The sequence below is a fragment of the Oncorhynchus kisutch genome, linkage group LG3, assembly GCF_002021735.2.
Source record: "Oncorhynchus kisutch isolate 150728-3 linkage group LG3, Okis_V2, whole genome shotgun sequence".
NCBI lineage: Eukaryota > Metazoa > Chordata > Actinopteri > Salmoniformes > Salmonidae > Oncorhynchus > Oncorhynchus kisutch.
Window position 1 is genome coordinate 57,315,993 of NC_034176.2, and position 26,739 is coordinate 57,342,731.

The window sequence follows — 26,739 nt, forward strand, 5'->3', positions numbered from 1 at the left end:
GGAGCCACACGCGGCCAAAAACAAAGAAATAGAAAACATAGAAGGCCCACCCTAATCACACCCTGGCCTAACCAAAATAGAGAATAAAAACCTCTCTATGGCCAGAGCGTGACATAGAAGTACTCCTCAGTTTTATTAGCTGTCCGGGTGGATGGTCTCAGATGATCCTGCAGGTGAAGAAGCCAGATGTGGAGTTCCTAGGCTGGCGTGGTTACACGTGGTCTGCAGTTGTGAGGCCGGTTGGGACGTAATGCCAAATTCTCTAACACAACATTGGAGGCGTCTTATGGTAGAGAAATGAACACACTGCACGTTTTAAAGTGGCCTTTTATTGTCCCCAGCACAAGGTGCACCTGTGTAATGATCATGCTGTTTAATCAGCTTGTTGATATGGACAGGTATCAGGTGGATGGATTATTTTAGCAAAAGAGAAATGCTCACTAACAGAAATAAGCATTTTCTGCCAATGTAAAATGTCTAGGAGTTTTATTTCAGCTCATAAAACATGGGACCAACAATTTAGTTGTTACGTTTATGTTTTTTTTAAGCGTAGTTACGGCCCTGAGCTGGAAGGGCCTCTGGATCTCTTCAGCTTTCATCGGTTTAAGGTACACTATATATGTAAAAGTATGTGGATACCCCTTCAAATGATTTGGCTATTTCAGCCACACCTGTTGCTGACAGGTGTATAAAATCGAGCACACAGCCATGTAATCTCCATAGACAAACATTGGCATAGAATGGCCATACTGTAAAGCTCAGTTCCTTTCAAAGTGGCACCGTCATAGGACGCCACCTTTCCAACAAGTCAGTTCGTCAAATTTCTACCCTGCTAGAGCTGTTATTGTGAAGTGGAAACGTCTAGGAGCAACAACGGCTCAGCTGCGAAGTGGTAGGCCACGGAAGCTCACAGAATGGGACAGTCGAGTGCAGTGCTCGGTTGCAACACTCACTCCTGTGTTCCAAACTGCCTCTGGAAGCACCATCAGCTCAATAACTGTTTGTCAGGAGCTTCATGAAATGGGTTTCCATGGCCAAGCAGCCACACACAAGCCTAAGACAACCATGAGCAATGCCAAGCGTCGCCAGGAGTGGTGTAAAGTTTGCCACCATTGGACTCTGGAGCAATTGAAACGTGTTCACTGGAGTGATGAATCACGCTTCACCATCTGGCAGTCCGACAGACGAATCAGGGTTTGGCGGATGCCTGGAGAACGCTACCTGCCCGAATGCATAGTGCCAACTGTAAAGTTTGGTGGAGGAGGAATAATTGTCTGGGGCTGTTATTCATGGTTTGGGCCAGGCCACTCAATTCCAGTGAAGGGAAAGCTTAACACTACAGAATACAATGACATTCTTGATAAATCTGTGCTTCCGACTTTGTGGCAAACGTTTGGGGAAGGCCCTTTCCTGTTTCAGCATGACAATGCCCCTGTGCACAAAGTGAGGTCCATATAGCAATTGTTTGTTGAGATTGGTGTGGAAGAACTTGACTGGCCTGTACAGAGCCCTGATCTCAACATCATCGAACACTTTTGGGATGATTTGCGAACCAGGCCTATTCACCCAACATCAGTGCTCAACCTCACTAATGTTCTTGTGGCTGAATGGAAACAAGTCCTGCAGCAATGTTCCAATATCTAGTGGAAATCCTTCTCAGAAGAGTGGAGGCTGTTATAGCAGCAAAGGGGCAACCAACTCCATATTAATACCCATGATTTTGAAATGAGATATTCGATGAGCAGGTGTCCACATACTTTTGGTCATGTAGTGAAATTTCCCAATATTATTTGGTCATATAAGTGCATTTCCCAATATTGTTGGTCCCCTGAAATAAGGGGACTATGTACAAAAGTGCTGTAATTTCTAAACCCGAAACGGATGAAAATAGCCTCAAATTATAGCTGACAGTCTGCACTTTAACCTCATGCTGATTGTATAATTTCAAAAGTGCTGGAGTAGAGACAAAACAACAAAAATGGTCTCTGTCCCAATACTTTTTGAGCTCCCTCTATTTGTATATGTTATGGTCTTGTGAAGGTTGGCTGAAGGCTGGCTGAAGGCTGGCTGAATTCTGGCAAGGAGGATGTTCTTTTATCTCAGCATGTCTACAGATTCTCCCTTCTCCCTGTTTTCATTTGTGCTGAAATGTTGATACTGGAGACTGTTATCAGAAGAAACTGTGTAAACTAGCATTTATAGCTGCCTAGAAAAGCATTGCCAATAATTGTAAGGTTGCTTATCCTCCCACAATGTCACAATGGATGGCAGGAATGTCAAGTTACATATCACTGGAGTTGTTTTATTCCATAATTAAGGTATACTGGGAAACTTTCATAAGGTCTGAATGCCTTATGTGGAATACAGTATGACAAAAATAGTTTATTTAATTTATTTTTTACTTTTGTTTCCAAAACTTTCCCTGGGGAAAAAAGAGGTGGGAAGGAAATTGTGTTGGGGCAAGAGTTTAGTTATTGACTAGACTGGTGTGGGTCGGGCGTGCAGGCGGCTCGGGCTGGCTGGGTGGTCTGACTGAAATTTGAAAGAGAGGATGTCTCTTGTGTTCGTTTCATGTTCATTAATTGTGTGTTCCTGGTTCAAACTGACTGCTATATTATAGCTGATTATAAATCCATAATAATACATATATTATCACCTAATGTTGTGTTAGATCTTTTATTAACTTAAGTTCTTGTGAACTTCTATTTGCTATTTATGGCCTGTTGGCCTCATTGACCTGAGCTCATACAACTTGTTTTTAGTTTTTTTTAAAGCATAATGTATGGATTATTTTGACTATAACAAATACTCAGATGAAACATATTGTGCTATTTATCACAGACTGCTTGTGTCAAAGTTTAACAAGTACTCTCTCCTCACCAGTGTCATGAGCAAAGATATGATCAAGAGCCTCACATATAGTATATCATTTGGTCATTGTGATGCCACAGAATGAATTGTGAGCAAGGCCTCAAAAAGGCTTTATTATATACCAGAGCTGCGAGAAAAGATCTATATATTATTGAAACAATGTTGCGATTGTTTGTGAGAATGCCAACAGGTGTTGTTCCCGTGGCAGAAAGATTCTACTGGGGAAAGGTTCCCGTGGGGGTTGCCATGGAAGCCAAGAAGGGGTGTGAGGTGTATGTGTGTGTGCTCAAACACAATTGCATGTGGGGGTCTGGGAGAGGAAGTGTGTCCATCTGATGAATGGGCATGTGCCTGAACTCAATTTTATACGCTAATTGTAGTCTCACCCATTCATTTCTAATAACCGGTCATTTTTGACCAGGAACACCACAGGTGTACAAAAGTTAAATAAAACACCCAAAATGTAATGAAAATCATCAAAATGTATTTTGTGTGTTCAGATGCCCTGTGTGGACAAAGTCCTGGAAACTTATGACAATCAGATTAAATTAACTACATTTTTCAGAGAGAAAACTTGCAAATGAATCCAATTTGACCGGAACACAGCAGGAGGGTTGAGAGTTGTTCATTTGTTAGGCTTTTGGTTAAAGGTACAACGCAGTCTTGATTATTGAATTACCTTTGATCTAGTTCAGTCTTATCAAACAAACATACTAATCTCTTACCTACTGTAGCTAGATGACTGTGGGCATTTTGTCCTTCGAGACCGCTAGAAGGACCACGGGTCATATTCGAGTGTGTAGCAATGTTGCACACCTGTGTAAATGAGATATTTCTGTATTTAATTTAAAACATTTGCAAAATGTTCTAAAAACATATTTTTTACTGTCATTATTTGGTATTATGTGTAGATGGGCGAATTTTTTTCATATTTAATACATAATACATTTTGAATTCAGGATGTACAAATACACACTGGCCTGCTACAGTGCCTTTCTATAAGGTCCAGAGTAGACCCACAACTTATCCAAATGTAATGTTTTAGGATATTTGTATTATCCCTAAACAAGGGGAGCCTTTTGAGCTGCGTGTCTTTACTGTTCTTACGTAATGACGCACATGGCCTCTACGCTGCCTATCTTCAGGATTTATATTGAATATTCGGCAGATTTTAATGATTTAATGTGTGGTATGATTGCTAGTTAGCCTATTGCATATCTGTCCCTACGTTTCTCAAAAACAAGTGAAATCTCAAAAAAATTGTCTGGACCCTTTCCTTCTATAACACTCCATTTACATTATAAACTTTGGTTGAAAGAAAAATAACTTAACCTTTAATTTGGCTTTTTTTTACAGTTTTGCCTTTCAAAGCCAAACATGAATTTGTAATTTTACTCAGCAAGAGTTTTAAAAAGTTGAGTTAAGAAACTAACATTAGCTCAAATTCTGTTCCTAGTTAACCATGAATGACTGTATACAAAGATTGAATGTCAAAAAAGACTAAGAAAACCTATTCTGGTATCAATGTCAGTCAAGAGTTTTACAGTCACCCGTCTATGAGTTAAGAAAAAAACATGTTTCAGGTGATGGTTGACAAAGTGAGATGTTCTCAGTTCTGCTCCAAATCCCTGACACAATGTGTCTTCCCGGAGGGTCGTCCAGATTCTAATGTCGCTTAGGCACCATGTAGTATGGGGGGGGGGGGGTGTGTGGGACATACAAAAATGCTCTTCATCTACGATGTTATGATTGACTCCTTCAAACAATGTCTCTTTGATCTGTTCATTGTAGGTGGAAATGGGGTCAGAGGGCAGTGGCATGTAGAAGCGTTGGTCTGACAATTGCCTTTTGAATTCAGAAACAATCAATCATTATTTTATTCTGTTCACACTGAACCTTTACCTCGTCTTCCAAAAGGCAGCAGTATATTTCCACATTATGATTTCGATGTTTGGGAGGAGAGAAAGTAGTCATAGGTTTCAATTGAACCCCCTCAATATCAATGACACAGTAGGCCTCTAGGATATCTATTTTTATTTTTTATTTTTTTAATGGCACACAAGAAAATACAAAACAATATGATCACAAAGTAAAAGGAAAACAAAAAGAGCATGTGCAGAAGAGGTAGAAAACCCCAGAGAGGCTTGTGAGGCATCTCCCCCTTTCAAATTCTTATGGAATTATTTACACAATTTAAAAATGTTCATTTCTAAACATTGATTTCCTATCCCTGCAAATATGGTGTTATGCTAAGGTACAATCTACTTGTAGGTCTAATGTTCTCTCAGGTAGCCCATAGGCTAGGAGGTTATATACTGTACACCTATTCTGCAAAAACCAAAAGGGAATTAAAATTAAAATTGGACAAAAAAAAAGAGCATATCTTTCAGAGGGTTTTTGATAACAGTCAAAGACACAGAAAGGCACCAATTCACAGTCGACTACATCATCTTACCCTCGTGTACGACGGTGAGTGATCGATTGGGTATCCAAACGTATTTGATTATTTTCAGAGATGAAAATCACTTGAACCTAATAGATGTTTGCCTAGGACTATACACATCAAAACTGAATATGCATGGAAGGTGGGTCACAAAATACAACAAAATGCACAAAGTGCAATAAACAGCACAACTTTGAAAAGTTAAAAAAAGTATTATGAGCACAGTAAGCTTACGAGCAAACCTGGAAACAAGTTTTAATTTTGTAATTACGATTTATAAAGTATGTTTAGGTTTGCCTATAGTGAAAGTTATAAACCAACATACTAAACATTATACTTATGTAATAAAATGGAAGCAGCGGTATTAGTAGTAGAAGGTTTAACCATGTTAGTCAGGGACTGGCCTCTCAGCTGGATGCATCTCAGTTCAAGAAGATACACTGGTTGCCATGGAGATAGATGCCTTCTCTGGCCGAGTTAAAGCCCAATAGCGTAGAAAGAGGAAGAGGCCTGTAGGGTGCAATAAACATTTTTACTGAATTACAAGAGCTGCTCTTGGAAGATGATGGAAAATGATGCCAAGAGTGTGCAAAGCTGTCATCAAGGCAAAGGGTGGCTATTTGAAGAATCTAAAATCTAAAATATATTTAGATTTGTTTAACACTTTTCTGGTTACTACATGATTCCATATGTGTTAATTCATAGTTTTGATGTCTTCACTATTATACTACAATGTAGAAAATAGTAAAAATGAATAGAAAAACCCTTGAATGAGTAGGTGTTCTAAAACTGTTCACCTGTAGTGTATGTAACTATTGCATTATCAGCAGTTAAATTACCATGAGATTTTTATCATTGACTTTTCATGAGATTGTGCTCCCGTACACAGGACTACTGTGTATGTATGTGTGCATGTGTGTACCTGATGTGAATGAAAATAAGGGCTGTATCTTATCTCACCATGGAGAGAGTTGATGGTGCAGAAGATATAGAAGGCTGTCTCCCTCAGGGGGCCAAACTGGAAGAGCAGGACCCCCCAGGAGACCCCCAGGAGCCAGGCCAGACCCAGCAGACTGAGTACTGTCCCCCTGTTCATAACCCTCTCCCTCAGGACAGGACTCTGACGGTGGGCCCTCACCACCTTCACTGTCACAGACCCAAAGCACAGCATGTTCACCGCGAATGTCAGCACGAAGTACGAGAAGGACACCGTGGTCAGAGCAGAGTCAGTCAGCCAGCACCTACGGAGGGACGGACGGACGGAGAGAGTCACAGACACAATCACATACATACAACACAGACAGGGACACATTCAGTAAATGTTTTACAGAGAGTAAGGGAGTCTTTGGTGATTTGAAAACACATCATTATGAATATCATGATATAACTTACATTTGAATAGCACCACCGTCTTGCTGGTATATTCTGTATTCTCCATATTTGCCACAAGCAACAATTATGGTAACTACTATGCCAGGTATTCCTGAAAGAGATGTGGTTCCCCGTTGAGTCAAACACCAAGAGACAGCATTGATTCCTTAAAGCGATGAAAGCTGGAAAGATCCAGAGATACCTCTAGCTAGGAGCTGATCAAGCTGGACAATACCATGTGCAGCTTGGTGAAACAGTTTCACTTCTCATTGATCAGGTAAAGTCCAGTCATACTTGTCCTCACCATTGACTTACTGCACTCACCCCATCCTACCAGGCCCAGTTTGAGGAGGTATCTGTTGATGTGGATGTTGAAGACCCGGATGATGAGCAGATAGAGGTGGAAGCCTTCCAGGGAGAACCAGGTGAGGGTGCACAGCAGAGAGTAGTGGGTGGCTGCTGCCATAGCAACACACAGGCCATGGACACCAAGGGAGGCTAGGCTGTCGTTGATGAGGAAGGTTAGGTTGAGGCACAGCAGCGCCACGCACAGGTGGATGTGGATGCACAGGGAATCATCAGATTTTCCCCTTCTGGGGGAAGAAGAGATTGAAATCTAATGTCAAAATCAACAACATAGCAAAGCTCATTGTTAAGGCAGTTCCTCTCTAGGTTCATTCTGCTTCCTCTTTGGGGTCAAGTTTCTGTAAAAGCACTGCGTGACAACTGCTGATGTAAAAAGAGTACTTAGAATAGAAAAACTAGTTTTTCCAATGAGGATGTTCTGTTTGAGTGGCATTGTGTGTGTGGTGGCTCGTTGTTTGCATGTTGTGGACATAAGTATTCGTTTTCAGTATAATCTGACCTGAGGTGGATGAGGAGAGCCAGACACAGGAAACAGAGGGATATTCCACAGCCCACCCTGGACAACAATGTCAGCAACCACACAGAGGAGGAGCTCAGACTGGCACTGGAGCCACTGACCGGAGACTGCCGTCAACAAAACAAACAGTGGCTAGATCACACGTTGGTTGAGTGTTTCATTTTGGGTTTAAATGAATCCGTATCGTGGTACAGCACGATTTAAAATGAAAGGTAATTTCCGATTGAGTGGACAAACAAGTCACTTAGCGTGAATGCAGTCTCCGCGAACGTGGGAACATTGCACTGAACTCTCAGTAGTGCTATACCGCAGATCTTCCGTAATACAGTTTGAATCAAGCCCTTAATCAATTGATCAAAAGAAAGTTAAAGTGAGGTCACAACATATTTTAAGAGTTAAGTTAAGTTATTTCTCACCATAAGTACAGCGAAGAATGAAAGGTGGTTACAAGAGCACACTGTTTCATTTTCCTTTGTCTCAGTGACACATCCAGAGGAATTCCAATGTGCAACAGTATCTGTGAAACAAAGAGATACAGTAAAACATTTTCAGCATTTCATTTAGTTGTATATAGTGCTTCATAAAACTATTTTGTTTAGATAATAAATAATACTACCATTTTCAACATCCCAGAACACACATACTAGTGATTTGTTTTCCTATCAGAGAGAATAGAACCAGATTAGACCCTTCTCCTATTCCAATCCACACCATATTATAAACATGAATTATTGGATAGATTGCCGACAGGTGACAGAACAAAAATATAATAAATACATTTTTTAAAGAGTGTGATGTTGATATGCACTGCTCACTAACCACTGATGCATTCTGGAAGATGAACGTGATCTTAAGATAGCTACTGAGGCCTGAGATGTCCTCTCCCACATCGACGGATACCACTCGACTGTTTAGGAGCTCAGTGTTGTTCTCCTCCACCTAGTAGGGATCAGAAGAGAGGATATACATTCTCTCTAAAGATACAAGTTAATAAAAAATGTCAGTGAGGACTACAATTCTCCATGACGTTTGAGTCCCACCAACAAGCAACAACATATTTCAAAGTTAACTTGTTCTCTTTTATCTGAAGTTGTGTACACAGGGTGTATTGCAGTGTTTTTTGATCACAGTGTGACTGGTAGCTCGCCTAGTAGAATGACAATGAATGAAGAAATGGGAGAGCAGGCAGAAGTTTGCCTTGTACTGTAACTTTACATAGATGACAGAGATACAAGTGGTTGTTGGGTCTTCCAGGAAACTGTCAACATGTTAATAATGCCCTTCAAAAACATTGAGCCACTTTCCATAGCAGGCTGTCACATTGCAGTTTGGGCTTCATTGAAATATGCACAAAAACATCAGTGTTATGTTTGTAACAATGTGTTGTCACTACATGATTCACATACTGGAGTTAAAATGAGGATGTACCACAGATGTTTTTCTGTGCTTTGCTGGAAATGAGGATGTCCTGAAATATGTAAATGTATGTTATGAGTGCAGGACTGTTTCATTAGTAATCTCTGAGATGTTGTAGTTGTTACTGTTGTTTTACCGGGAACATGCTGTGATGCTCAAACCAAAATACTCCCAGGTTAACTTCCTCTGCCGTGTCTCCCAGGAAAACACGTAAGGCCTCAGTAGGAATCTCCAACCAAATATCATCCATCTCCTCCAACGTTGCCTGGTGGAGATGAAGAAAGAATTATACATGTGATTACTGACTATCTCCCCATTTTGCTTTGTGCGTCCCTCTCATTCGTTGCTTACATAATTGGTGGAGGGTAGAGCCATTCTAAAGTTTAGCAAATTGTTCTTCTGATGTGATGTCACTGAGCCTTTGATGCTGTCTAGGATCACTTTCTGAGGTCCCTGCTTGGTAATTTGTTGAAATGTGCTGTTGTAATGAAATGAAGATTCACAGCTCAGAAAAAGCATGCCAAAAAAAGATGCCATGAAAATATCTTTCATTTTTTTATTTAATGAGGTAAGTCAGTTAAAGAACAAATTCTTATTTACAATGACGGCCTACACCGGCCAAACCCGGACGACGCTGGGACAATATTGTGCCTACCATTCAAGGCCAGTTGGGATACAGCCTGGAATAAAATCATGGTGTCTGTAGTGACGCCTCAAGCACTGTGATGCAGTGCCTTAGACTGCTGCGCCACTCGGGAGATGTCAGTCGAATAATGACATCGCTCAAACGACAGTAAAATATGTCAATCCTAATAAGTGGACTTACTTTTTCATGGAATGCAACTTCTCGCAATGGTATACTGTTTCTTCCTTTCCTTTACAATCTCTGTTCAAGTCATCGACAGAGGTTAGGTCATTCTTCTTAAATGTCTTTTCAATGCCTTCACAATCACATATTTTCACACTTGGAAAAAACGTTTCATTGATGATGGTTGTGATGTTATTTTTAGTTATACAAGCGCTGTTCTGACTTCGATCTTGCATGTCCATAGAGAGAAAGATCCATTGATCCACACTATTATTTTGATGCTTTTTTTTGCATTTTTCACAATTTGGCATGATGTTGATGGTGCAGTCTGTAAGAGGAGAACAGAGTTCTGGGTGTTGGTCAAATCAAATTACACTGAATAGAAACACATTCTTAATTATTTTTCATTCATAACAGTAGAAGTCTAGATAATCTACATATTAATTTATGAAGAGTTTAATTCCAAAATGCAATATATTCATTTTCATTAATGTTTGTAAATTGACATTAAACATTTATTTTGTGAATGATATTCTTTTAAAATTTTACCATGACATGGGTTAGTGAAAAGACAGCCATGATTTTGTTTGGACCACAGTATATTTGAAGGTTATTTTATTTCAGGGAGACAAATAATCATGTTTTGTGGCATAACGCTATATATCCTTTTCAAATAACTGAGCAATAGAAAAAGTATCCCAATTGGGGTTTAAATAGTTTTTGTTAGGATAAATCAAGGGAAGCTTTTTCAGCTAGATTATATAAACTTTATGGAAAGATTAAGGACATTGAAAGTCTGTCGGAATTCATTTGCCTGTCAAGGATGGATTAATTCCTATTGTTGGAGTGACACAGCCTGCTGTCGTTTGCAGCCGACAGCCAATAGATATCAGTTTATAGGTTGTTTAATTTTACGATAAACGCTACAAATGTCGGCTCAATCGGATATCACCTTAAAATATGAACCCGGATCTACCGCAATACTTCAGCGTTATGGATTGAATCCAGCTGTAAAACCTAGAGTCAGGGCTGGATTCAATTGGTATTGTCCATGATTATCTGTCATAGCCTATTTCGGCGATACAGATTGATTCCAGCCCTGAATCTAGCCCTAAACCAGGGGTTAAATTATAATACAGATCTGATTATGTTCCGAAGCTAACGTTACAGTGCATTCGGAAAATATTTAGACCCCTTGAATGGGGAGCGTTGCTGAACAGCTATTTTCATGTCTCTCCAGATATGTTCATTTGGGTTCAAGTGCGGGCTCTGGCTGGGCCACTCAAGGACATTCAGAGACTTGTCCCGTAGCCACTCCTGCAATGTCTTGGCTGTGAGCTTAGGGTCATTGTCCTGTTGGAAGGTGAACCTTCGCCCCAGTCTGAGATCCTGAGTGCTCTGGAGCAGGTTTTCATCAAGATCTCTGTACTTTCCTTGTCCTTACTAGTCTCCCAGTCCCTACCACTGAAAAACATCCCCACAGCATGATGCTGCCACCACCATGCATCACCGTAGGGATGGAGCCAGTTCCGCCAGAAATGACTCTTGGCATTCAGACCAAAGAAGTCAATCTTGGTTTCATCAGAACAAATCATCTTTTTTCTATTGGTCAGAGAGTCTTTAGGTGCCTTTTGGCAAATTCCAAGTGCGCTGTCATCTGCCGTTTACTAAGGAGTGGCATCCTTCTGGCCACTCTACCATAATGGCCTGATTGGCAGTGTTGTGGAGTACTTTAAGTAAAAATACTTTAAAGTACTACCAAAGTAGTTTATTGGGGGTATCTGTGCTGTACTATTTATATTGCTGACAACTTTTACTAAACTACATTCCTTATGAAAATTGTACTGAGTGTGCCCCTGGCTATCCGTACGTTTAAAAAACAGGAACAATTGTGCCATCTCGTTTGCTTAAAAAAAATGAACTGATTTATACTTTTGATACTTAGGTATATTTAAAACCAAATACTTTTAGACTTTTACTCAAGTAGTATTTTACTGGGTGCCCGACCTTTACTTGAATCATTTTATTTTTCACCTTTATTTAACCAGGTAGGCTAGTTGAGAACAAGTTCTCATTTACAACTGCGACCTGGCAGCTTTTATTGAAATGAAAGTAGTGTCTCCAACGTTCGTCCACATTTATCCATTTTGGCTGTCTCCTAAAAGCTTGTTGTCTTAGTCCCAGAGATACTACAGACCATTTAATCCTGATAGTGTTTCTCCCACCACCAGTAATGTTGGAAATTAGACTACCCCACCCAAGCATTGATGAGGCCCGAAATACATATTGTAGCTTAAGCATACATGTGGAATATTGAATACTATTTTAAAATTGTAAACCAGAGGTGGGAAGTAACAAATTACAAACTACTCTTGTTATTGTAATTGAGTAGCTTTTCCAATAACTTTATTTGTAAAATATTTTTTAAAGTCAGTAATTGTACTTCTACTTGAAGAATGTAATTGAAGTAACTGTACTTATACTTAAGGAGGCTAAGTCAGTACTCTTCACCACCCCTGCTGTAAACCACAAAGTGGCTGGATTCAACTCAATGCAGATTTATGTCCCACACACAGCAATAGACTGTACAGGAATATAGCATGTTCTGAGAAATAGGAAAGGCCACAATTTATGTGTGGCTTGTGCAAGAGTGTGAGTGTCTTGATTATTGTTCAACATTTATAATCATATTCTCTAATCCCTAAATTGGAACCCATGTGTCTGAATACCTACGCCAGGCGACCAAACGAACAAGACACTCAAACCCTTTGTACTGACTCTCAGAAACAATGGCCTCTGCAATCATGAATGGGTAGGCTCTGGAGCAGAAGACAGTAGCTGTGTTTGAATACCCATACTAACATACTGTACACTACATACTTAAAACCTGTTGGGGCTAGGGGGCAGCATTTTCACTTTTGGATGAAAGGCGTGCCCAGAGTAAACTGCTTCCAACTCTTTCCCAGATGGGAATATATGCATATTATTATTACTGGTGGATAGATGTCTGTGAGTATAACAGAACTCATATGGCAGACAAAAACCTGAGAAGAAATCCAAACAGGAAGTGAAGTGAGAACTCAATTTAGAAAACAGTGCCATTTGAAGTCCAGCTTAGATATGGATGTTTATGCACTTCCTAGGGCTTCCACAAGATGTCACCATCTTCAGATTCTGGTTGTATGATTCTACTATAAAGGTGGGGCTCATAATAGCTCTTTGAGTGGGTGGTCTGGCAGAAAGCCTCGATCGCATTGCGCGCGGTCACGAAAGAGTGTTCTTGCGTTCCTATGCGTTTCTTCAGACAATGAAATTCTCTGGTTGGAACCTTATTAAATGTTTTAAGGATTGAATGCTGGGCTGAACAAGCTAACAACAAGTGGCTAAATGGTGGACTTTATGGAACTTTATGGAACAAATCAGTCATTTATTGTCGAACTGGGATTCCTGGAACTGCCTTCTGATGAAGATATTCAAAGATAAGTGAATATTTTAGTGGTTTTTATAGCTTCTGTTGACACCAAAATGGTGGCTATTTCTTTGGGTTCTGAGCACCGTTCTCAGATTATTCTTTAGTTAAAAAAAAAAAATCTGACACAGCGGTTGCATAGAGGATACGTTTATATTTAATTCTGTGAAAAACACTTGCATCTTTTATCAATGTTTATTGTGAGTATTTCTGCAAAATCACCGGATGTTTTGGAATCAAAACATTACTGCACGTAACGCGCCAATGTAAACTGAGATTTGTTATATATATATATATATATATATGCACATTATCGAACAAAAACACACAATACATGTATAACATGATGTCCTATGAGTGTCATCTGATGGAGATAATCAAAGGTTAGTGTTTAATTTTATCTATATTTATGCTTTTGTGACTGAAAAATCGCTGTGTGTGTGTTTTTGAATTCAGTGGTCATCTAACATAAATGTGTGTTTTCGCTGTAAAACATTTTAAAAATCAGACACGATGGGTAGATTAATGTAGCTGGGGATATTAACAAGGCTAATCTGAAAACAAGGCTCCCTAAATTTTATCAGCATATTGAATGCGCAACCTGGGCTGGCAAAACCCTGGATAATTGTTATTCCAACTTCCATGATGCAGACAAAGCCCTCCCCCACATTCCTTCCGGAAAATCTGACCACGACTCCATTTTGTTGCTCCAGCCTATAGACAGAAACTAAAACAGGAAACGCCCTTGCTCAGGTCTGATCAACGCTGGTCCGACCAATCGGATTCCACGCTTCAAGATTGAAGCAATCACGTGGACTAGGATATGTTCTGCATAGCATAGGACAATAACATTGATGACTACGCTGATTTGGTGAGCGAGTTTATTAGCAAGTGCATCGGTGAGGTTGTACCCACAGTGTCAATTAAAACCTTTCCCAAGCAGAAACCGTGGATTGATGGCAGCATTTGCGCAAAACTGAAAGTGCAAACCACTGCATTTAATCAGGGCAAGGCGACCAGAAACATGAGCGAATACAAACAGTGCAGCTATTCTCTCTGCTAGGCAATCAAACAAGCTAAGCGTCAGTATAGAGACAAAGTGGAGTTGCAATTCAATGGATCAGTCACGAGAGGTATGTGGCAGGGTCTATAGTCAATCACGGACTACAAAAGGAAAACCAGCCCAGTCGCGGACCACGATGTCTTGCTCCCAGACAAACTAAATAACTTCTTTCCTTGCTTTGAGGACAATACAGTGCCACTGACATGGCCCGCTACCAAAACCTGCGGGCTCTCCTTCGCTGCAGGCAACGTGAGTAAAACATTTAAACGTGTCAACCCTCGCAAGGCTGCCGGCCCAGACGGCATCCCTAGCCGCGTCCTTGAAGCATGCACAGACCAGCTGGCTGGTGTGTTTCCGGACATATTCAATCGATCCTTATCCCAGTCTGCTGTTCCCACATGCTTCAAGAGGGCCACCATTGTTCCTGTTCCCAAGAAAGCTATGGTAACTGAGCTAAATGACAATTGCCCCATAGCACTCACTTCCATCATCATGATGTGCTTTGAGAGACTAGTCAAAGACCATATCACCTTCACCATACCTGACACCCTAGACCCACTCCAATTTGCTTTCCACCGGAAATAGGTCCACAAACGACGCAATCACACTGCTCACTGCCCTAATTCATCTAGACAAGAGGAATACCTATGTAAGAATGCTGTTCATCGACTACAGCTCAGCATTTAACACCATAGTACCCTCCAAACCTGTCATTGAGCTCGAGAACCTGGGTCTCGACTTCGCCCTGTGCGGTAGTGAGGGTAGGAAACATCCTCAACACTGAGGCCCCACAAGGGTGCATTCTCAGCCCCCTCCTGTACTCCCTGTTCACCTATGACTGCATGGCCATGCACGGCTCCAACTGAATTATCAAGTTTGCAGATTACACTACAGTGGTAGGCTTGATTACCAACAACGACGAGACGGCCTACAGTGAGGTGGTGAGGGCTCTCGGAGTCTGTTGTCAGGAAAATAACCTCACACTCAATGTCAACAAAACAAAGATGATTGTGGACTTCTGGAAACAGCAGAGGGAGCATCCCCCTATCCACTTCGATGGGACAGTAGTGGAGAAGGTGGAATGTTTTAAGTTCCTTGGCGTACTCATCACAGACAAACTGAAATGGTCCACCCACACAGGCGCAGCAGCGCCTCTTCAACCTCAGGAGGCGGAAAAAAATTTGGCTTGTCACCAAAAACACTCAACCTTTTGCAGATGCACAATCGAGAGCATCCTGTCGGGCTGTATCACCGCCTGGTATGGCAACTGCTCCACCCACAACCATAAGGCTCTCCAGAGGGTAGTGAGGTCTGCACAACGCATCACCGGGGGAAAAGTACCTGCCTTCCAGGAGACCTACACCACCCGATGTCACAGGAAGGCCAAAAAGATCAAGGTCAACAACCACCTGAGCCACTGCCTGTTCACCCTGCTATAATCCAGAAGGCGAGGTCAGTACAGCTGCATCAAAGCTGGGACCGAGAGACTGAAAAACAGCTATCTCAAAGCTATCCCACTGTTAAACAGCCATCAATAACATAAAGTGGCTGCTGCCAACATACTGACTCATCTCTAGCCACTTTAATTAAAAATTGGATGTAATAAATGTATCACTAGCCACTTTCAACAATGCCACTTTTTATATAATGTTTACATACTCTACATTACTCATCTCATATGTATATACTGTACTCTATACCATCTACTGCACCGTGCCTATGCTGTTCGGCCATCGCTCATCCATATATTTTTATGTACATATTCTTATTCATTCCTTTACACTTGTGTGTATAAGGTAGTTGTGAAATTGTTAGATTACTTGTTAGATATTACTGCATGGTCGGAACTAGAAGCACAAGCATTTCGCTACACTCGCATTAACATCTGCTAACCTGTGTATGTGACAAATAACATTTGATTTGATTTTTGTGGACAAAATCTTACACCTAGGATCCTAACTTAATGTATTGCCTTTCTCTTGCATTTCAAAGATGTAAAATTGAAAACAGATTTTTTTGTTTATTATCTTTTCCCAGATCTAACGTGTTATTCTCCTACATAAATTTCACATTTCCACAAACGTCAGTGTTTCCTTTCAAATGGTATCAAGAATATGCATATCCTTGCTTCAGGTCCTGAGCTACAGGCAATTAGATTTTCTTGTCATGTTAGGCGAAAATGGATCCTTACAATGTAATCTAAGTATTCCCCAAAAGTAATTATCATGAGAGAACCATAAACAAAAAGTAATGTTGCATACTCCAAGAAAGGTTCAAATCTCACCTTTCTGGTCAAAATAGGACGACACAGGCTCAAGTTCACAGTACAAAAATGATAAAAGTGAAATATTTGTATGCATTTCCATTTCAACAAAACTATGAATAAGGCTTATGATTTAAATACTTTCTAAATATAGTATAATCAAGTTAGAAAACGACTAAACAAGATTTCACCTTCCTTATAACTGTAAAATAGATATTTGGAATCAAACTTTGTACAATACTCTAATTCACAATGTTTATAGGTGGTATGAAATGTGTACAGTAACAATTACCTGGAATTCCATGCTGGCTTGAAAGTTTGCAGCCTTTGAACCGGGTGAATAAAAATTCACCGCACTTGTCGATACCATGTATGATCATAGTATTTAGTACATTAGTCAGTGGCAGACAGATGAACTGAAGGGATTCAAGGGGCAAGTTCTCGGTCTTCCTGAAAATGATGGCTGATGATGAGAGAGAGGAGAGAGACTTGACTTTTTCTTTGTCTCATTTCACACTCACCCCCCATTAAAAATAAAACACAAATATATCCTGTAATGCATATATGTACCATACTCACCTTTCCATCTACCACAATACAAACCAACATCACAATACCCCCCAAAAAACACACCACTTCTACAACCGTATATCCAAAACATCTTCCCCAGCTATACAGCCCCCCCAACACACCATATCTCCTGAACCATCTCCACACTTTTATCATTCTATAGTACTCAAACTCAACCCCAAGGTGCGCAGAAACCATCCCATTAAACAATAGTAAAGGGTCTTTTATCCCACCACCTTTGACCCTGTTCCTCCTTCGCCTGAGCAAACAGAAAATTCAATAAAACACATTTGGCCTTCTCCTTTATCAAATACCTGTATCCCATTACAAACATCCCAACAGTAAAAACCACCCCCAACCTCTCACAGACATTCCAACAGAGACATTAATGGCATTAACCTGGTGCACACAGAAAACACATGAATCACAGTTTCAATCACAGAAAGGACACCCCTGCCCAATTCCCCGTTCAACCCGTTCCAACCAGCTGTTAGTGGCCAGGGCTCCATGAAGAACCCTCCCCTGGAGTTCCCCTGACCTCTTTGGTAGTGGGGGTTAGTAGAGCCCCCTCCATCTAAAACCCACCATACTCTCCACCCCACATACCCTGTGCCACTGATGTGCCCACACTCCTGTTAGGCTCCTAATGTTCCTAACCTTAAAACAGAGGTTGTAGAGGGCTTTGCCTCCCACCCCTTCAAACTCCCCCAGGCTTGGAGTGTTACAATCTAACAAGACCTCCAGACCCCCTTGCCAGTCTCCAGTCTCTGCCATCACCTGCAGTGGCGGAAACATTGGTGGCCCCTCCTCCTTTGGCCGCTCAAACACCCCAGACAGTTCCTTCTGGACCTCGTACAGTAAACTCGCCAGCAGCCTAAGAGATGTTATTCCTGTTTGTTGTGCCAAGACTTCTGGGGTTTTCCACCCCTCCTCTCCCAGCAGTCTCAGGTCACCCAGCCTTTGTAAACCCGCTGCCATCAGTTGCCTCTGCAGGGTGGCTGACTGAACCGATCTCAAAGGGATGGCTGGGTTGTGGAAGATAGGCTCCTCCCACAGCCCAGACTCCACACCCCCTTCTCATGTGGGCCTTAGCAGCTGCCAGGCCCTCAGAACTGCAGAGTACAAATCTGCTGTGACCTGCTGTACTCAGCCTCTCCAGCTTCATGAGGAACAGCTGCCGGTCCAACCCTAATCCACCAGCTCTCCTCAGCAGCGCTCATGCTGGTTCCCTCCAGCCAACATCAGTATGGTACAACAGTCTCTGCACCGCCTTTAGCCGGAAAGCAGCCATCCTGCTCTCCAGTTCCACCAGGCCCTATCCTCATTTGTGAATGGTCATGTGCAACACTACCGCCCTCAGCCAGTGATGGCCCGACCAGAAAAAGTCCACCAGCTTGCATTGCAGGTCTGCGAGCAGGGGTTTTGAGGACAGCCAGTTTTTGCCACGGGGAAGACGCCACCAGGTTGTTGATTATCAGCACCATCCCTCTATATGACACTTGGGACAGGAGCCATCTCCACCTGGCCAGTCTTGACACCACTGCCTGTGACAGGCCCTCCCAGTTCTTCATGACCCACTTCTCAGAGCCCAGGTACACCCCCAACACTTTAAGCCCTTCATAACCCCACCGTAAACCCCCTGGAAGCAGAGGGCCCTATCCTCCCCACGCCCCACATAACAGAGCTTTGCTCTTTCCCCAGTTTACCTTTGCTGATGAAGCTTCCTCGTACACCTTCAGACTGGTCTCTAGTGCCTGCATATCCTGACCATCCCTGACCATCACAGAAACATTTTCATATGGTGACACTGCTATGCCTGTCACCACTTCCATGCCTGTCCAGCACACTCCCTGCAGTCTCCTGCGTAGCAGTCCCAAAAAAGGCTAAATGGCTAGTGGGTATAACTGCCCAGATAGAGGGCAGTTATACCTGAGAATTCCCCGTTTCACCCAGACTGGCCTACTGATCCCCCCCCCCTCCCACCTTGAACATGCATGACGCCCCAGCATACAATAGCTTCACACAGGTAAAAAAAAAAAACTCTTCCCAAACATCACATTAAACAGATACTCATAGTCCACTCCATCAAAAGCCTTCTCTTGATCTAAAGAGACCAGTCCAAAGTTCACATTAAAACCTCTCAACAAGTCCAACATGTCCCTGATTAAGAACAAGTTGTCCGTGATTGAGCGTCCCGATACACAATATGTTTGGTCCTTATGTACTATTGAGTCCAAATGTGACTTCAGTCTGTTAGAGGACCTTGGCAAATATCTTGTAGTCCACAGAGTAATGCCACAGGCCTACAGTTCTTAAGTTCACACAAGTCCCTCCTTTCAGGCAGGAGAGTCAAAGCTGGGCAGGAGAGTCAGAACTCTCCTACCACGACGTATTCACACAACACGCAAAATAAGTCCAATTATTCCCCAGAATTTTCTATAAAACTCCACAGGCAGTCCATCGACCCCCGGTGCATGACCAGGGGACATCTGGGTTACGGCCTCTGCCAGTTCATGGGACAACAGAGGAATGTCCATTTCATCCCTCTGTGCCAGAGAGAGCTTAGGGAGTCCTGTGAACAAGACCTAAGCACACATAGGATCACACACACTTCTGCCCTAAACAGTTCAGTATAAAACTCCACAGTCCGCTCCAGCATCTCACCCACCACAGAGGTCACCTGCCCATCAGACAGACGTAGACAATGCATACCCTTGGCTTCACCGCTCTGTCTTTCCAAACCAAAGAAGAAGGAGCTGGGAGCATCCATCTCCTTTGTTACGGCTTTCTTCCGTCGAAGGAGAGTCGGACCAAAATGCAGCGTGGTTAGTTCGATCCATGTTTAATGAATGAATAAACACGACAAAATACAAAAACAAGAAACGGAACGTGAAAACCTATACAGCCTATCTGGTGAAATACAAACACACTGAGACAGGAACAATCACCCACAAAACACACAGTGAAACCCAGGCTACCTAAATATGCTTTCCAATCAGACACAACGAGAATCACCTGACTGATTGAGAACCGCCTCAGGCAGCCATAGACTATGCTAGACACCCCTACTCAGCCACAATCCCAATGCCTACTAAAACGCCAATATGAAAACACAACACAAAATAAACCCATGTCACACAATGGCCTGACCAAATAAATATATAAACACAAAATACTAAGACCAGGGCGTGACAGAATCCCCCCCCCCCCAAGGAGCGGACTCCCAGCCGCACACTAAAACCCATAGGGGAGGGTCCGGGTGGGCGTCTGTCCACGGTGGCGGCTCCGGCTCGGGACGTGGACCCCACTCCAACTAAGTCAACTAAGTGAGGGGGAAGCTCGGGACTGAGGGGGAAGCTCGGGACTGAGGGGGAAGCTCGGGACTGAGGGGGAAGCTCGGGACTGAGGGGGAAGCTCGGGACTGAGGGGGAAGCTCGGGACTGAGGGGGAAGCTCGGGACTGAGGGGGAAGCTCGGCATTGGGGGGGAAGCTCGGCATTGGGGGGGAAGCTCGGCATTGGGGGGGAAGCTCGGCACTGGGGGGAAGCTCGGCACTGGGGGGAAGCTCAGCACTGAGAGGATGCCTAGTACCGAGAGGAAGCCCAGTACTGAGAGGAAACTCAGGCAGGTAGTAGGCTCTGGCAGATCCTGGCTAGCTGGTGGTTCGGGCAGATCCTGGCTGACTGGCAGATCCTGGCTAGCTGGTGGTTCTGGCAGATCCTGGCTGACTGGCGGATCTGGAAGATCATGGCTGACTGGCGGATCCTGGCTGCTCCATGCAGACTGGCAGCTCTGGCTGCTCCATGCAGACTGGCAGCTCTGGCTGCTCCATGCAGGCTGGCAGCTCTGGCTGCTCCATGCAGGCTGGCAGCTCTGGCAGCTCCATGCAGGCTGGCAGCTCTGGCAGCTCCATGCAGGCTGGCAGCTCCATGCAGGCTGGCAGCTCCATGCAGGCTGGCAGCTCCATGCAGGCTGGCAGCTCCATGCAGGCTGGCAGCTCCATGCAGGCTGGCAGCTCCATGCAGGCTGGCAGCTCTGGCTGCGCTGAACAGGCAGGAGACTCCAGCAGCGCTGTAGAGGAAGAAGGCTCTGGCAGCGCTGAACATGCGGGAGACTCCAGCAGCGCTGTAGAGGAGGAAGGCTCTGGCTGCGCTAAACAGGCGGGAGACTCCAGCAGCGCTGTAGAGAAGGAAGGCTCTGGCAGCGCTGAACAGGCGGGAGACTCTGGCAGCGCAGGAGAGGAGGAAAGCTCTGGCTACGCTGAACAGGCGGGAGGCTCCGGCAGCGCTAAACAGGTGGGAGACTCCGACAGCACTGGAGAGGAGAAAGGTTCTGGCTGCGCTGAACAGGCGAGGCGCACTGAAGGCCTGGTGCGTGGTGCTGGAACTGGTGGTACTGGACAGAGGACATGCACAGGAAGCCTGGTGCGGGGAGCTGCCACCGGAGCTCAGTGTGAAGGTGTGTGAAGGTGGCACAGGATGGACCGGACCGTGAAGGTGTACTGGAGAGCCTGAGAGCAGGGCTGGCACAGGATGTGCAAGGCTAGGTAGGTACACAGGAGGCCTAGTGCGTGAGGCTGGCACAATTTTAACCAGCCGACTAACACGCACCTCAGGACGAGTATGGAGCGCTGACCCAGGTGCCATCAAATCCCCGACTCGCTCCGTCGGGCGAATATCGTACCTAAAGCACCAAACTAGCAACTCCCTCATTACTCTCTCCTCCAATTTCCCCATTAACTCCTTCAGTCTCTGCTTCGCTCACCTCTAACACCGGCTCTGGTTCTGGTCTCCTCCTTGGCGCCTCACTATAAACAGGGAGAGTTTGCTCAGGTCTGACTCCTGACTCTGCCACTCTCTCCCTGAGCCCGCCCCCCCCCCCCCCCCCCCCCCAATACATTTTTGGGGCTGACTCTCGGTCTTCCATCCGCGCCGCCATGCTTGCTTCGCCAACTCCATTCTCCGATAACCTGCTTCGCACTGCTCCAGCGAATCCCAGGCGGGATCCGGCACTTTCTCTGGGTCGACAGCCCACCTGTCTATTTCCTCCCAAGTAGTGTAGTCCCGATATTGTTGCTCCTGCTGTTGCTTCTCCTCATACCAGCGCCTCTCAGCTCTCGCCACCTCCAGTTCTTCTTTGGGGCGGCGATATTCTCCAGGCTGATCCCAGGGTCCTTCTCCGAACAATTCATCCTCCCATGTCCATTCCTCTCTTTGTTGCTTCTGCTGTCGCTGCCTGTCACCACGCTGCTTGGTCCAGTTGTGGTGGGTGATTCTGTTACGGCTTTCTTCCGTCGAAGGAGAGTCGGACCAAAATTCAGCGTGGTTAGTTCGATACATGTTTAATGAATGAATAAACACGACAAAATACAAAAAACAAGAAACGGAACATGAAAACCTATACAGCCTATCTGGTGAAATACAAACACACTGAGACAGGAACAATCACCCACAAAACACACAGTGAAACCCTGGCTACCTAAATATGGTTCCCAATCAGAGACAACGAGAATCACCTGACTGATTGAGAACTGCCTCAGGCAGCCAGACTATGCTAGACACCCCTACTCAGCCACAATCCCAATGCCTACTAAAACCCCAATACGAAAACACAACACAAAATAAACCCATGTCACACCCTGGCCTGACCAAATAAATATATAAACACAAAATACTAAGACCAGGGCGTGACATCCTTGAGCATGGAGAACCTAGCTCTTACAAGTGCTCCCTTTGCTTTAACCTGTAAAAAACGGCCCAGGTCCCTACGTAATTCAGCTAAATGAGCCTGGAGGTCTATATTGCCTTGCCCCACCGTCTCACTAATACAACGCTCTAGTTCCCCCAATACTCTAACCTCTTGAGGATGAGAGACCTGTGCACTCTTGACAGAAAAGCCGAATTTGGACTTTCCCCACATCCAACCATTGACTCAGACTCATCCTCCTCTCTTCGCTGCCCCACCTTTCCCAAAAGGTCTGGAAACCTGAGCAAAAAGTGGCAAAACCCCACCGGGAGAATGGTAGCGCCCAACAGCCTATTGCGCCGATTCCTAGACATGTAAAACCGATCAAGTCGAGCTGCACTCACCCTAGTCCCAAAAACCTTCACCCATGTATACCGTCTTGTGTTGGGATGTTTAGTTCTCCAAACATCCACTATGTCGAACTGATTAATGATGTCCCTTAACACTCCCACTGACACTGAATGAGGCTCTTCCCCATTTCTGTCTTTCATAAAATCCATTGTATAGTTCCAGTCCCCTCCGACCACCAGCGTCTCCTCATGCGCTACCTTTGACAGTTCCTGTCTAAGACTCCCAAATAGAACCTCCCTCTCTCTCTCTGTGTTAGGCCATACACATGTATAAAGACAAAACCCATGTTGTTAATTTATGCTTTTACAACAAGCACCCTATCCATACACACCTCCTTTGAGGAGCACATTTTTAGACAGACCCCTGTACTAAAATTTGTCCCATGGCTTAACACACTTCCCCCTTTCCACCAGAGCCCCCAATCAACTTCATTCAACACATCACTATGAGTCTCCTGCAGAAACAACACCTGTACGTTTTTGTTTTACATATTTACCCAACACACTCCTCTTTCCTGTATCTCTGGCGCCATTTATATGAAGCGAGCCTACCCGAAGAGTCTCCATAAGTGGGAGAAAAGCCAGCAAAGAAAGAGACCAATAGCAAAGCTCAAAAAGCCCCAGTGTCAGAAACTATACATCTAAACGGTGTCTGAAGGTAGACTCTTTCTCTCTTTTGTGACCCACTTCCTCAACCTAAACCGTTTCCTGGTTGAGAGGACACCATGTCCTTCATTTTTATAGCATGTTGTACTAATCGTACAAACTTTCTCAGATCAGAAAAGAAAGCCCCAAGATTAACTTTTTCCCCCTTGGTCTCATTCAGGAACCTTGTCAGTTCTCTCAACGTGGACTTTGACCCCTCTGCTTGACAGGCTGTCAGCTCCGGACCCATTGAAGAGGAGTCTGAAAAAAATAACTCCTCAGACTCACTTTACTCCTCATCTCTCTCTCCCATCTTGACCACCTGCCCTTCCTCTCTGGTCAGGGCCTCCCCCACAGCAACAGGCAAAGGTTCCATGGTGCCGTTGACCACACCCCTTTCCCGCTTGACACCCTCCTCCCCTCTAGTCTCTTACACTTCCCCACTATACTCTCCTCATCCACTAGCATAACCTGACTAGACCCAGCCTCATCTACCCCACCATCCATAGCATGACTAGACCCAGTCTCAGCTAGCCCACTATCTCTAGCATGACTAGACCCAGTCTCAGCTAGCCCACTATCTCTAGCCTGACTAGACCCAGCCTCCGGTACACCACCATCCATAGCATAACTAGCTCCAGCCTCAGCTACCCCTCTGCATCTCATTACCCCCTACACGTTGACCTCGATTTCCCCCACTGGCGCTTGTGTCCTCACCTTGTCTATGGCCTTTATGTGGGCACGCAAAGCTCTTACGCCCCAAATCCCCACACTCAAAACACCGTAGACTATCTGTGCTGGCAAACCCTGCATAGAGCCCCTCCCCATGCCTCACTTTAAAATACACATTTAGCTGTTGCTCATTGTTTTTCAGAAACAAACACTTGCCTCCGGAACGAAACAACGTGCTTAACGGCATCTGCCTGAAAACCTGCCGACAATACGCGAAACCCGCTAGAAAACTTACCAAAACAACTCAGCTCTTTCCTGATTTGATCATCCGTAAAAAACGGAGGCAAATTTTCGACTACCACCCTGGTCGAAGGGGTAGAGAGGTGAAATTGGCACCAACACACCCTGTACAAATATTCCACTAGCAATTAGCCTGCCAACCAAATTAGCTATTTTCATGAACACAACCACAGCTTTGTTCATTCTAGAAGCAGAATATAAATTCAACTCCTACCTGTTCACCGACTGCAAGCAAAACCTCCTCCACTTTAACATTCTCAGGAACACACCTGAATCCATGCCGTATCGACAGCGTCTCCTCCGCGCTAGGCTGAGAATCCATCGTGCACACCACACCTTCTAAACCCCAGGAAACTTACTCTGTCCTCTTCCACCCTAACTTTGAAAAACAATCTGTGGATACTGCTAAAACAAATAGTGCATTAACCATCCACCATATAAAATAACATTGAAAGAAAAGACCAAGAAAGTTAGTTAGGACAGAACCCTCCACATCACACTCAAACTCCAAAAAACAGACAGACGGACAGAGATGTTTTTCTTCAGAGTTTCTGTGTGCCGTAACTGGTCTTCTGCTTGATATTTTGGTTCTAGGCTTCCAGGTTACGCTTCTGCTTGTTCTCCCGGGTCTAGACTTACCGGTAACTGTAAAATAACTTGCGGAGTTTAAAAAAGGTCTTACCACAAACTGTTTGCATTGTTGATTTGTTTTCACAAACATCTATAAAATTTTAAACAAGAAAACAAACAAATCATGACTTAGTGTGTATAATACAAGGATTGTAATTACAATGTGTAAGAGAATACTTAACATAAAACACCTAAATATTCTATTATGGAATTTCATGAATAATTCATATTACTGTACTACACCTTGTTGAGCTGAAACACCTTTCATATGCATTGAGTTTTGCAAACTCTATTTTTGCTAAATAAATTCACACACAACCCGTCCATGTGATGTTTGCAAGAAATGCATCTATCGACAAATGTAACCCTATTACTGAAATAGGTTAATACTGCTTGTGAATTGATCAAGGAGTTAATGACCTTACTTGCATGAACAGCCAATTGTAGTCCTCCATCATACGAGTTTTGATCTCCACAGACTGTAATACATTTTCAAATTGCATACTGTTTGTTAAAGGGTCATTTTGCAGTTCAGCAACCCCTCTTTGGGAGAAAGTAGGTGAATGGATACTTACTAGCATGGACATTTGGGATGATGTCTGATAAATAAACATCTGATGAATCAAAAAGGAAACACGAACAGTAAGATAAAGTAGGCTAAATAATTGAAGTGGCAAATACTGTAGCTTAGTTGTCTTTTTTTATTTATAGACATTTATGACATGCTATTAATTAAATAATCATTTGTGTTTATTTTGTGATGTAATGGTGTATGTCCATCAACTCACCAGGACAAAGTAACTTAGTAGCAGATGTCTTCAAAGAAAGAGAGAAATAAACCATCAAAGCAAAAATATTACAGCCAAACTGTGCCATAGTAGAGCTAGAAGAAGAAACAGAGGAAGAACAGGTTGGCTTTTACACAAAATACCTTGCTGGTAATAGCAGATAAAAACAAATTACAAAATTAATTCATTTTAGGCCTAACCTTGCACAAGGCTACATTTCATAGTCTACTTGCAAATTCCTAGGCTATTAGGCAATGCATTTCTGGTTAACAAAAAGATATTTAAAGCAAAGGCAACATACCGTATGAATTGATTATTCTTTTGTTTCTTCACAAACCTCTCTGTGATAGACTCGGGGAAAGACTGGGGCAGACAATTAGGGAGAAAACTCTCTTCAGCTGGTGGTGCCAATGAGAGATGGTGTGGTTGTCAATAGAAGTTGATGCTCAGGGT

General features: G+C 43.5%; 1 protein-coding gene across 14 annotated transcripts; it reads right to left on the reverse strand.

The window, feature by feature from the left end:
* Positions 1 to 4,892: 4,892 nt before the first annotated feature.
* On the reverse strand, positions 4,893 to 26,739 carry LOC109886036 (adhesion G protein-coupled receptor G3). 14 transcript variants are annotated; one of them, XM_031809407.1, is made up of 17 exons: positions 26,588 to 26,721; positions 26,287 to 26,381; positions 26,074 to 26,112; positions 25,924 to 25,977; positions 25,551 to 25,589; positions 16,880 to 17,037; positions 9,811 to 10,120; positions 9,336 to 9,462; positions 9,121 to 9,249; positions 8,388 to 8,507; positions 8,185 to 8,227; positions 7,985 to 8,085; positions 7,551 to 7,675; positions 7,001 to 7,278; positions 6,707 to 6,797; positions 6,275 to 6,555; positions 4,893 to 5,824 (listed from the first exon to the last, which is right to left on the reverse strand). In XM_031809407.1, exons 6-17 carry the CDS (start codon positions 16,965 to 16,967, stop codon positions 5,742 to 5,744), a joined length of 1,776 nt encoding a protein of 591 aa, XP_031665267.1. In that variant the 5' UTR covers positions 16,968 to 17,037; positions 25,551 to 25,589; positions 25,924 to 25,977; positions 26,074 to 26,112; positions 26,287 to 26,381; positions 26,588 to 26,721; the 3' UTR covers positions 4,893 to 5,741. The 14 variants fall into 14 exon arrangements, with proteins under 14 accessions (XP_031665267.1, XP_031665247.1, XP_031665293.1 ...); XM_031809387.1 differs by having other exon boundaries at positions 16,880 to 17,050; XM_031809433.1 differs by having other exon boundaries at positions 7,010 to 7,278; positions 16,880 to 17,050; positions 25,083 to 25,589.

Bases quoted from the DNA above. Each gene is read 5' to 3' on its own strand.
- LOC109886036 (XM_031809387.1), bottom strand. From the start codon at position 26,374: ATGGCACAGTTTGGCTGTAATATTTTTGCTTTGATGGTTTATTTCTCT. The intron at 9,250-9,335 runs GTAAGCAACGAA...CATCTCCACCAG, and splicing joins CTCTACCCTCCACCAATTAT to GCAACGTTGGAGGAGATGGA. The intron at 8,086-8,184 runs GTAGTATTATTT...TTTGTTTCACAG, and splicing joins GTTCTGGGATGTTGAAAATG to ATACTGTTGCACATTGGAAT.